At 40.4% G+C, this 12,769-nt stretch overlaps 1 protein-coding gene across 1 annotated transcript; it reads left to right on the top strand.

Annotated features, from left to right (window-relative positions):
• The first annotated feature begins 9,735 nt into the window (after positions 1 to 9,735).
• On the top strand, positions 9,736 to 12,280 carry LOC148012444 (uncharacterized). The gene is made up of 3 exons (XM_087668917.1): positions 9,736 to 9,894; positions 9,982 to 10,141; positions 12,017 to 12,280. The coding sequence occupies exons 1-3, from the start codon at positions 9,892 to 9,894 to the stop codon at positions 12,061 to 12,063; spliced, it is 210 nt and encodes a 69-aa protein (XP_087525043.1). The 5' UTR covers positions 9,736 to 9,891; the 3' UTR covers positions 12,064 to 12,280.
• The last annotated feature ends 489 nt before the right edge of the window (positions 12,281 to 12,769 follow it).

Below are 12,769 nucleotides of genomic sequence, written 5' to 3'. Positions count from 1 at the left end.
CTTTGAAATTTCCACCTCCTCTTGCATTTGAACTGTGCTGGTTATTATGACCATAAGATACATTTTGCTGGCCTCCTCTGCCAGAACGATAACTTCTACCATGGCTACCACGATTGCGTTGATTCGAATAGAAGACAACATCCTTGCTCTTGGAACTACTAGATCATGTAGCCACTCCCAGTTTAACGTCTTCATGAATGAGCAATGCAACAAGCTCATTGAAATCTAGCATTTCATCCCACACAGAGATGGAAGTATCAAATGACTTATATTCAGATCCCAAACCATTTAATGTCACTACAACCATCTCTTCATCCTCAACCTGTGTGCCAACAGATGCCAACTGATCCGCAATAGTAGTGCCTTTTCTTGGCTTGGATTTGGCTTCCCAAAACTTACTTGGGATATTTCTTAGCTCGCCAAAGTTGTATTTGGGATACAATTAATGTCTATGGATGCTCTATTTGGAGGCTACAGAGCCTATATGCTCATGCTGTCTTATTGATGCTTGGTCTTGGATCTTTCATCACTGGTGCTCTCATATGCCTTTCTTGAGATTCTTGGCTTGATCCATACGGCTTTTGTGCCAGTGGGAGCATTCTTGGATGTTTGATAGAAATTGAGCAGGTGGTTTATGTTATTGAGCTTTAAGTCTTCTAAGACTAGGATCTTCTTCACTTGGATGTTGCATGGTTGATATGGCGTGGTCCGCATACATGTACTTGGGCTGATTTGGGCTTTGCACTCCCTGAGCATACACCTGTTTGGGTCAGGTCTTGCCAGTGTTGTGTACACTTTGCCCTATTACACAGGGAATGTGCCGACTTACTGACAGATTAGTTTGACATGCTTGGGTATTTTCTTGATGTCCGTATGACTGTCATATGCTGATTTATGCCCGCTTGATGCTGGTTATGCTTTGATAGTCAGTGGTTGACTTGGTGCATTAATTTTGCCTATAGTTTGCTCTCATTGTACATGGCTGTAATTTATTACAACAAGCAGTTATGTATGCACTGATGTGGAATTTTCATGCTGAATCATCCTGATTTTATGTAACTTTTAATGATACTTGGTGGGCCAGCATCATTAGTGATCAGTTCGTGGCCATTTTGCCTTGGTTTTGGTGGTATTTTGCCTATTTATAGCACAAAATAACAAGCAAATTTGAACTTTCTTGGACTGCATTATGGGTTCTTCTTCCACTGACAATGCTATCTTCAACATCACTAAGCTTGATGGTACGAATTATGCCTATTGGAAGAGCCAAGTTTGGCAAGTATTGGTGCAGAAATTGCAGATAAAGCCACTAAGGATGCATGGCGAGTAGCCTGAACTATGATTGATGACGAATGGGATGAGCTTGATGAGTTATGCAAGTCCACCCTCATCTTGTTTCTCACTAAACAAGTGCATTACAATGTGGTTGAGGAAGCACAGAGTGCTTGGCAGCTTTGGGATAAAATTAAAAACCTCTATGACAAGAAAAGTCTAGCAAGTCAAATGTATTGGCTGAAGCAGCTTATGGACCTATGCATGAAGGAGAATATGACAATGTCTGCTTATTTGAGCCAGTTCCATGCTATTCTCAAGAACTTAACTTTGTAGGGTATTACCTTTAATGATGAGGTTACTCCATTGTTTTTGCTTGGGACTCTAAGTGCATGGGATGTATTCCGCACTACCTTATGTGCTCCTGCTACTATTTTGAACTTGCATGATGTAGAGAGTGCTCTTCTGTAAGAAGATATCAACTGTAAGAACTTGGATGCCTCTTGTGTATCGCATGCTTTGACTATTAGAGGCAGAGATGGTAATGGCAAGAATGACCATGGGAATGGCCGCGGCAGAGACTCGCAGAAGTCTAGGTCTAAGTCGCATGGTAAGTCACGCAGCAAGTCTCATGGGAGAAATGCTAATGTGACATGTCATCATTGAGGCAAGAAGGGTCATATACACCCACAATGTCATGAATTGCGCAATGAGAAGTGCAAAGAGAAGGGGAAAGACAAAGTACAAGAAAAGTCCTCTGATCGCAACATTATGCCTACGAAATCCAATGTGAAAATTGAGGAGATAAATGTCATGCAGACTGATGACTCCGATGGGGAGTACATACTTGCATCTAGTTCTTGTGATGTTACGTCATTGACCAATGTTCGCTCTATGTATGCGCAGTGCTGCCTTTTGGATTATGGTGCTTCATTTCATGTTACACCATGCCGTGAGTGGTTCCACTCCTAGCGCATTATCTTTGGTTTAGTTCACTTGGGTGAAGGCAGGTCACTTGCTATTGCTGGCATTGGGGATGTACGATTGCAGTTCTCTACTGGCAGTACTTTTTTGTTACAGGATGTATGTCATGTACCTGCGCTTACACGCAATCTTATGTCTATATGGCAGATTGATGATGTTGGGTTTCATGTTTCATTTGGGGATTCTGCTTGGTAGATCACCCGTGGCAGACTTGTGGTTGCTAGAGGTGCCAAAGCTGGCAGTTTCTATCCTCTAGTAGATGATGGGTCCTCTGTTGACCATGTTTTATCTATGGGTTCTATCCCACATGTATCTCTTCGGCATGCCTGTTTGGGCCATATGTCCTTGAAGGGAATGAAAATGCTTTTTGGTTTGTAGTACTTACCGTCCCTTGACTACGCATGTTTGATTCATGTGAACATTGTCTTTATGGCAGACAAAATAGGAATATACATAAGAAGTCTGTAGGGACACGCATGAGTGAGCCCCTGGCACTGGTACATTCGGATGTCTGCGGGCCCACAATCTATGGGTGGTGCCAAGTATTTTGTGACGTTCGTTGATGATTTTTTGCGTAACGTCTAGGCTTACCCCATTAAGCTTAAGTCAGATGCCTTGGTTGTATATCAGAGATGGCTTACATTTGTTGAAAATCAGACTAGGCATAGATTGAAATGCCTTAGGACTGACAATGGGGGAGAATATGTCACGTGCTTTTGAGCAACGATGTGATGAGAGGGATATTAAGCGTCAGTTGACCGCCCCCTATACCCCACCCTAGAATGGTTTGGTTGAGTGGATGAATAGAACCATCCAGAAGCGTGTACACAGTATGCTTAGCCATGCAAGCTTACCACAGAGCTTTTGGGTTGAGGCAATCAGTACAGTTGTGCACGTCATAAATCGATCACCTTCTAGTGGTTTGAATTTTTAGGTTGCAAATGAGGTATGAACTGGGAAACCTCCGTCTTATGCGCATCTACGTGTTTTTGGATGTGAGGCATTCTGCCATGTGCCCAAAGACAAGTGCACTAAGTTGGATCCTAAGAGTGTCAAATGCATTTTACTTGGCTATGGGGATGCAAGCGAGATGGTTACCGCCTCTGGGATCCGCAAGTGTGGAAAGTCATCCGCAGCCATGATGTAGTCTTCCATGAAGACAAGATGCATAGGCAGCCTGAGAAGGTGGTAGAGATACACAGGGTTATATTCCAAGAGGAACCACGTGCTCCTACATAGCCAGTTGGACAGCTTGTAGCAGCAGTAGTTGTTGGTACACATGGTCAGGGTGCTGGACCGGCCGTAGAGCCTGCCATGAGATGGAGTCTACTAGAGGTAGACGTCCACCTGATAGATTTGAGCCCTCAATGCATTATGTCTTGGTTACAGATGCATGAGAGCCTCTCGCCTATGATGAGGCTATGCGTAGGGGTGATAGTCACTCCTAGGAGAGGGCTATGCAGTCTGGGATAGACTCCTTGCATAAGAATATGACTTGGGATTTGGTTGCATTGCCTTAGGGCAAGAAGGATTCGCCATGCAAATGGGTGTACAAGCTGAAAAGTACCCTTGGAAACCCCAAGCCGGCTTATAAGGCAAGACTTGTCACTAATGGTTCTAAATAGGAGCATGGCATTGAATTTGATGAAGTCTTTTCTCTTGCGGTCAAGATGACCACCCTATGCTTGGTTTTGGCCTTAGTCGTGCAGCTTGACTTGGACATGTATCAGATGGATGTCAAGACTACATTCTTGCATGGGGATTTGCATGATGAGATATACATGAAGTAGCCTAAGGGCTTTGCAGAGCCTGGCAGGGAGCACCTAGTATGCAAGTTGAAGAAAAGTCTTTATGGCTTAAAGCAGGCACCTAGGGAGTGGTATCATAAGTTTGATGCCTTTATGCAGTCACATGGCTACATCAGGAGTGCTATGGATCTATGTCTTGCATGAAGAAAGCCCGTGATGGCTCCTTGCTTATTTTGGTACTTTATGTGGATGATATGCTGATAGTAGGGAAAGCTCATGATGAGCTAGATGCTCTTAAATCTCAGTTGAAGAAGAGCTTTGAGATGAAGGATTTGGGATAGGCCTCTCACATTCTTGGTATGTGCATTAAGTGCGACAGGCATCAGGGATTACTCTACCTCTCACAGAGAGAGTACATTCATAAATTCCTTGAGCGTTTCTGCATGCAAGACGTAAAGCCTATTGGCTGTCCATTACCTTCTTATGTGAAGGCTTCACCGGCCGATTGTCCACAAACAGATGAGCAAAGGGCCGAGATGGCCAAGATTGTCTTATGCATCAGCCGTGGGCAGTTTGATGTATGCCATGATAGCAACTCGTCCAAATATTGCCTTTGCAGTTGGTGTTGTAGCACACTATATGGCTACACTTGGCAAAAAGCATTGGGATACCGTAAAGGGTATCATGAGATACTTGAAGGGCACAACAGATATGTGTATTTGCTATGGTAGCTAGGATATAGGAGTTGTGGGCTACACAGACTCTGATTATGCAAGACATGCAGATAGTAGGAAGTCCACTTCCGGCTATGTCTTTATCTATGCTAGAGGTGCTATTTCTTGGATGTCCAGGGTTCAGAACTGTACGGCTTTCTCTACCATTGAGGCCGAGTATGTTGCGGCCACTGAGGCTTGCAAGGAGGCCATATGGTTGGGCCATTTGGTTCATGACCTTGGGATTGATACTATACCTACACTGCATTCGGATTCTATTAGTGCTATTCAGCTAGCCAAGAATCCGGTCTTCCATGCAAAGACGAAACACATTGAGGTGAGGTATCACTTCATACGTGGGGTTGTGGAGGACAAGTCTGTTGACCTTATCAAGATCCCCACCTACAAAAATCCTACAGATCTGCTCATGAAAAGCCTCACTACTAAGCGCTTTGCCTTCCTCAGGAGATTGATGGGCGTTGGATGAGATAACGTTTTTCCTCGTCCTGTTGTACATGTGTACATTGTACTGTCTTTTCTTTTTCTTTTCACTCCTCACTGGGGAAGATTTGCCTTTAAGTGGGAGGTTGTTGGGGGTAAAGGCGCCTCTGCCTAACCGCCCGTGTATTACTACACTGACAGTACCTGCCACTACACACTACAGGTGGCGGGCACCTGTTACAGTCACTTTATTATTTATTCTTTTAGTGACAGTTTGAATAAAGGAAGGCCCCGACACACGTTGTGACTGTTGGAGTTCCCATTTGTGTGTGTCTCTCTCTTCTTGTTCTTGCTCTTCACCATAGCTCACTTCCAAGCAAGCTTCGATCCTTCTCACCTTTCATCTCCATCTAGTAATTCAAGTTATACTTGAGCAGACTCATTGAGAAAATACTTCTACATTTCCCATATATCTAGCTCTTTATCGTAGAGTAGAATGTTTCCTAGTTGGGCTTTTTTGGGTTTCGGCATGGTAGCCTTGATTAAAGTTATATATGGTGAGCTATTGAAGATAGTCAACTGACCAAGGAGTATGGTAGTTACCATGCCATACATTTTCCCCAAGTGGGTCAGTTTTATATTATTCTATTTCATTCTAATTAAGTATAGTGCTACTCTTAAAGCCCATGGATGATCAACTAGTGATGAAAATCAAGGATACTATAAGCACCATAGATCTTGAAAGTCACAAAAGATATGCGGCACTAATATCCATGAGAGGAGGATGACACCACATTCTAGAATTACAAGTTTTACGAGTGGCATCAAGTGTCATAATAGATCTATCAAGGGATAGAGAAAGCTGTAAATGTCTCTAGTGTCCTTCCTATGCGTGATGTTCCTTTATAAATAACATGATTGGCATAGAGAGATAAAGAGATACCTGTAACTTAATAATGGCTTTGGCAATTATGTTACTAGCAATTTCTTCACTTGAGGTTGCTTTTGGTTATGATTCCATGCTAGTCCTTGTAAGGTAAGCCTTGCTTTATTCTAGATTTGGAGGGTATGATCTTGCAAAATAAGTAGAGACTAAATTGGGCTTTTGAAAGATATTAATTACAACTACAAAGAGCATTGGACTAAACCTTGGCATCCCTGATGGCTCATGCTTTCTAAATAAAAGTATACATGTAGTGGCACTAAGAACACGAATAGCATAGATAATAGCAACATAGCCAATTTCAACTTAACTAGCCCATGAAATTCCAAGAAGGGCAACATTCTATCCCACATTTCTTGATGAGATCATTTTGATAGATCATATGAGAATAATCAAGAGGTCACAAGCAAAGTAGTGACTTTACAAAAATAGTGCGAAGACTTACTAGAAACAGCTAGTTAGGCTTCTCTAGCTAGAAATTCAATGTTGGCTTGAGTAGACTAAAGGAGAAAATACTTCTGCGTTTCCCACTTCTCTAGATCTTCATGTTGGAGCATGATGTTTCTCAATAGGACTTTTGCAAGTTTAGACATGGTAGCCTTGATTAAAGTTGTATATGGTGAACATCAATGAAACTATAAGCACCATAGATCTTGAAAATTGCAAAAGAAATGTAGTCATGATATCCATGACAGGACAACCACACCACCTACATGTTGATGATTAGTAACAATACCTTGAAAAGATTGTATTAGTTACACCAAGATTTCTCCTCATATCAAGGAATGCTCATTGAACTTCACAAAGTAGCCAAGAGCTTTAGAAGCAAACAAAGCTTGTAATGATTGGTAAGAATTTGTGGTTGCACCTATCATGCAATGTCTATCCTTCCAACTAAGTTGATCAGCCAAAGCAAAGATTAAGAGGGAAGACCCACAACAACCTTGTATGCAGCATGCAGAGCTTGGAAAATTCTTCTTTGATACTCACACTAGAAAGTGATATTGATGTGAGGTATGTATATTAGCAAAAATCGACAACGCATTGTCCCTTTAACTTGGAAACTTGCTTCAAAAAGAGCAAGATTTGGAAGGCAAAAATATAGGATCCATGGTTCAATAGGTTTCCCCAAAGTGTGTTAGTACTTATTGCATAGGCTAGCTACTTCTTTGGCCATAGTGTAGCATATAAGGAGAATCTATGTTATACATGCGAGATCATAGGAACTTCCTGGAGACATTAATAAACAACAAAGATGATAAACTCCATCACATGAGAAAACATTACATGCAAGGTATGGGGGACATATTAAAACCTAATGTTTAAAGAGTTAATGAGATCTATATCTATCTCAAAGTGGGCAAATATTTTATTTTGATATCTTGCTTACTCTCCTAAAAGGTCTACCACTTCAGAGAGGTTTTGCAAATGAGATAGAATGAAGTTGAAAAAAAACAGGCCCAAGTGCAAGTTTTGTTTACAAGCAGAAGATTTATAGCCTCATGAGGAATCATAAAAAACAGTAGCAACAACAATCCAAAAAACCAAAGGATGCTCTACAAGAAGTACTATTGAAATCTAGCACAACTACATTGGTCACATGTACTGTAGCAAACAAAGAAGTGACTAAATGAGAAAGCAAAATCAATCTTCCTCTTGTAATCAACAAACTAGTGTCTATAGCATATGAAAATGTTTTTGCTTATGCGTCCTAGCTTTTTAGGGAAGAGCTATTTCATAACATGCTTGTAGAAGAGCAAATTGTAAATATCAGGTGATTGATCACCCAAAGGAAGTATAAGTAACAAGGATCAAGAGCACACATGAAACAAAATTAACTTTTTTGATCACTAACAGTAGCAAGCATAGCTTAAGCTTCTCTTTTAAGCAACAATAAATCAACCAATGTTGCATCATGCATTGGTCTCAACAGCCATGAGACCAGCCGATCTCATGAACTAAAAAACGTACTCATTCTTACTCCCTAAACCGCATCATGGCTCCTAAAACTACCATCCTAAAGCTTGAGTTAAAATCCAAATGAAGATCCAACTTGGGATTCTAGGATGTTCAAACAAAGTTGATCCTCTCCTGCTTACTAGGGAAACTAGTGGATGTAAGGAATTGGGGTTAGCTCTTTGTGCCAACCATAAAAGAAAAGAAAAAGGGGATGGGACATGGTTGAGCACTGCCCATCTCCCCTAACTTCAATTATAGTTCCTTCTACACCCTCCTCAAACCTACACTGCTATGTAATCCTTGCTCAACTAGGAGAGATTAAAAGGATATAATCACTTCTTCCCCTTGATAATTTCTTTGAGAAAGACCCAACAAAAGTGGTAGATGACAATATGGAGCCAAAAACATTAAATATACAATTACCAATATCTCTATCTTTGACAATGAGAACTTCAACCCCTTCCATGTGCTTGAATGCTCCTCAATTCTACCAATTTCAACTCATTCACTTGTGCTATAGTATAACTAGAATGCATTGTATCACTTGCATTTTTGAGAATATGACTAGAGGAGGATGGGACCCTAAAGTGTTACTCATTGATATGCATATCACAATCCATAATTTAAAAGATCTTTGAGTTCAAAATTCCAAATCAAAGGAGCTTAGGAAAAAAGATAAATCTCACTTTTAGTGAAAGAAAGGTACATGAAATCACAACTCAAAGAAGCCATAGATTTTACTATTGCTTTATGTATTACTGAATAGCTCTAAGATACAACACAATTTTCATTGGATTCCATCAAATAACTATCCCAAAAAGCTCATTTTTATAAGCATGAAGTCACATCAAATATTGGATCAAAAGAACTATTTGAATAAGTTCAAAATGAAAGCCATTTCTTGCGATCTAGAATGGATAGGACAACTTAAATCTCGTGCATTAGGAAATATAGGATATCTCATTTAAAAGTACAATATTAGAAAATCCATTTCATGTCACCAAATAAAAATTTTCCAATTCAATGCCGTGAGGTAAAGATCATCTAAGAAGCATTACAAATACAATTTATCTTAGATAGAAACTAATATAGCTGAATACTTATCTACATTATGGGGATGCACAAAACAAGGACAACTTGCAATTGGCATAATCGCATGATCCTAGTAGGGCTCACGCTTCTACGGGGCATTTCTTCTTTCTTGCACTTTTATCCTTCACATTCCATGACTGTGCCTCCTTCGCCCTTGTCTCACTGACATCCATTAGAAGGGCCAATGATTTGATGCGAGACACACACACACACACACACACACACACACACACATGTAAAATATGTGAGACTAATAAGTTATTGAAAACTACCACTACAAGAACTAGAATGATAAATTCTTCAAATAATAATAAATTTTACATTTAAAAATTTATATTTTAAAAGCTAAGAAAAATTGTCGATCAAAGTTATCACTATAGAGATAGGGCAGGCCCAAAAAAAGATCCAAGATTAATTGTTATAAATTTAATAATTTAAAAGCTAAGAAAGATTGTCGGTCAAAGTTATCACTATGGGCATAGGGCAGGCCCAAAAACGATCCAAGATTAATCGTTGTAAATTTAATAATTTTTGAAAATTGTGTGCGTAATTTGAGAACTTCCACCTCATGTCGGTTGTGTTTGCTGTGGGCGGGCCGACAATATCAAGAGGCCTACCATGCATTCATATATGAAGAAAATCTCGTCTCGACGGCAATCCCTGTCGCTCCATTCAGCAGCAGCAGCAGGAAGAAGAAGAACGACAGAGTAATCTGTGATTTGTCCTGCGCCAAGACACAATGGTGAGCAATCTCCCTCTCTCTCTCTCTCTCTCTCTCTCTTTCTCAAAATAATCTGCATGATCTCATGCCAATCTTTAACCAACACAGACGACCTCCAAGCGCCTCTCCGAACGTAAGAGCTCCGTGTTTCAGAAGAACGTACTCAAGAGAGGAGCCGTTCCGGAATCCATCGCTGCTAAGAAAGGCAGCCAGTACCCTGTCGGTCCCATTATGCTCGGCTTCTTCATCTTCGTGGTTATTGGATCAGGTACATATCCGCAAACCCGAATCCTTCTCAATGCTTTTGGTTAATGCAGGATGAACAATCAGATCTTTACACACTGCACGGACAATGCGTCAATATTGCCCCTTGTCACCTGTTTAAGGAACTCTGGTAAGGTTAAGGTTAGATCCAGGCTTTACGGCGCATCTGTACTCGCTCTTACTGTGTTAACCTGATGATGGCAGGCTACTCCTGTTGTTTGCAATGTGCTGTATGCATACATGTCACCAGTGCTTAACAAAAGACAGGCAACCTCCTATTATCTGCCATGGCCTCATGTTTGCATGTAGATCAGGGCAGGCCTTGCTGACCGCTTTGCTTCCAGTAGTCATCTTAGCATTGTATCTGTATACTTCTTATCAGGCACTGTGCGTCCGAACTATGTGTATGAAGGTCAGTGTCTGAACTTTGTGTATGCATGAGTGTGTCGGTGCTGATAGTAGTCTCTTAATGCTGCATTTGTATGTATCCTTAAAAGGAAATCTACTACTTTCTGCTATGTGATGCAGATCACTGTTGAACTTAAAAACACTTGCAATGTGCTTGTTGGCAGGCATGCATTGTTGTGTCCTGCCAATATTATTCTCTTATCCTTGTATCTACATGCTTTCTTATGAGGCATCTGCGTTGTGTTGCTGCCAATAATTTTCTCTTAGCCTTGTATGTGTACGCATTCTTATGAGGCAACCTATTGTTATAGCCTATCTGCCATCTACTGTATGGAAGTGGATCAGCGTATAGAACTAGAATGCATATGATATTGTGGTTGGCAGCCATGCAGTAAGTTTGCTGCATCCTATAGTAGTTTCTTAACACTTAACCTGTATGCACTCCTATAGTAGCCTAAACTTTATGTATATGCATTCTTCTCAGACAACCTACTACTATCTGCCATGTGGTGCATTCGTGTAGATCAATGTCAAAGTAGAACACACACGATCTCATTTTTGGCAGGCTTGCACAAGCGTGTTGCTGCCAATAATAGTCTCTTAACAGTATATCTGTATGCATCCCCATCAGGCAGCCTACAATTATCTGGCATGTGCTGTGGTCATGTAGGGCAGCGTTGAACTAAAACACATATGATGTCATTGGAAGGAATGCACAGGCGTATTGCTGCCAATAGTAGTCTCTTAACGCTTGCATCCTTATCAGGCAACCTTTTGCTATCTGCCATGTACTGTGCATATGAAGACACATTGGATGTTGCTAAAGGTGTTGCAGCTGATAGAAGCCACATAACCCTATCTCTATTCATCCCTATGAGGCAACCTATTTCTATGCCTGGCCTGTACTAGTGCTTGGGAATTGATGTATAGATGCATACAAGGTTTTTTGATTTCATTTTCAGTCCCTTACACTCTAGAACCTTACTTCTCATTGGATAGATATATCTCCACCCCACCCCCACCCTCTCAAGAACTCTGGATAAAGTCATATATTATCTCACAAAACCCTTGCTTTGACTATTGTATCCTTCGTGGCCCTTGTCACTCTGACCTTTTACTCAATCTAGGGTTCCTATTGATTGTCCTGTGCGCTTGTAGGTAAGTGGTGAATTAAAACACATACACTATAGTGGTGGGTATGCACAGCTGCATTTCTGCCAATAGGGGTCTCTCAGCACTGTATCTGTATGCATCTTTTTTCTTAGCTTTATTAGGTGATGAGGACGTTTTAGGATGTGTGTGACAGTCATGTACATCCATGTGTGGTATTTTAATGTCCGTTTTCGTTTTTGATAGATTTCTGTTGGCTGATGTACTCTTGATAAATTTCACAACCAGTTTCCTGTTTTCCTTTTGTTTTTCCTCGGAGTGCAGAGTTGATGTACTTATATCACAATGGTTTTTTATGCAGCTTTACTGCAGATTATTAGAACTGCTTCAAGTGGTGGGATGTCATAAACTTCACTCTTCTACTTCATTCTGATGAGAAAGAGATACAACCCCAGTTTCTTTTGAAGAAATACTGTCTTGTGGGAGAGACATATGTCTACAATGATAACTGTAAAACCTTTAAATTTATCTTGAATAATGCTCAGATAGATCTCATTTTCATTGTTGAATTTATTTGAGAATGTTTTTGCCCTGCCTTTGGGAAGGCTTTATTAATCGAGTTGGTTTGTGTAGAGTATTTTCAAAGTTTGTTTTTCGAATTTCCGTATTAATATTGATAGATGAAATGGTTTCTTAAATGTGCACAGCTTCCATCTGTGACCCTTGCAAGTAGAATACTAGTAGATTCCCAAAGGTTTGTGAATCGAAGTATCAATGCCTACATGTTACATTACTCTTTAGATGTTTAATAATGCCAAATGCATTAAAAATTTCATATTAGCAGACATTCATGGATCTTTCTTATGCACATGGATTGAATAATGTGAATAAGTTGAGCCCAGTCTGGGTTTATGCAAGTACTTAGCAGAGCAACTGGAGGATACTCATTTATAAGAGCATAATTGACACATTTGTAAATGGTAGTGGTATTCATTCAAATAAAATTATGCTTGCAGTTTGTTGTACTCAAGTATGCAGTATGTAATGATATGTAGTTTGGAGGTGCTTTTAAGTGTCTTATTTTGGTGGTTTAGTATGTTATATTAATGTCTGT

This window comes from Lygodium microphyllum, chromosome 27 (assembly GCF_053477565.2).
Source record: "Lygodium microphyllum isolate KBCC chromosome 27, Lygodium_microphyllum_v1.1.10, whole genome shotgun sequence".
In the NCBI taxonomy this organism is placed as follows: domain Eukaryota; kingdom Viridiplantae; phylum Streptophyta; class Polypodiopsida; order Schizaeales; family Lygodiaceae; genus Lygodium; species Lygodium microphyllum.
Note: the sequence above shows the minus strand (reverse complement) of the source record. Positions and strands in the feature narration are given on the sequence as shown.

Excerpts from the sequence above, each read along its gene's own strand:
- LOC148012444 (XM_087668917.1), top strand. Across the intron at positions 10,142-12,016 it reads CTTCGTGGTTATTGGATCAG|CTTTACTGCAGATTATTAGA; the intron begins GTACATATCCGC and ends TTTTTTATGCAG.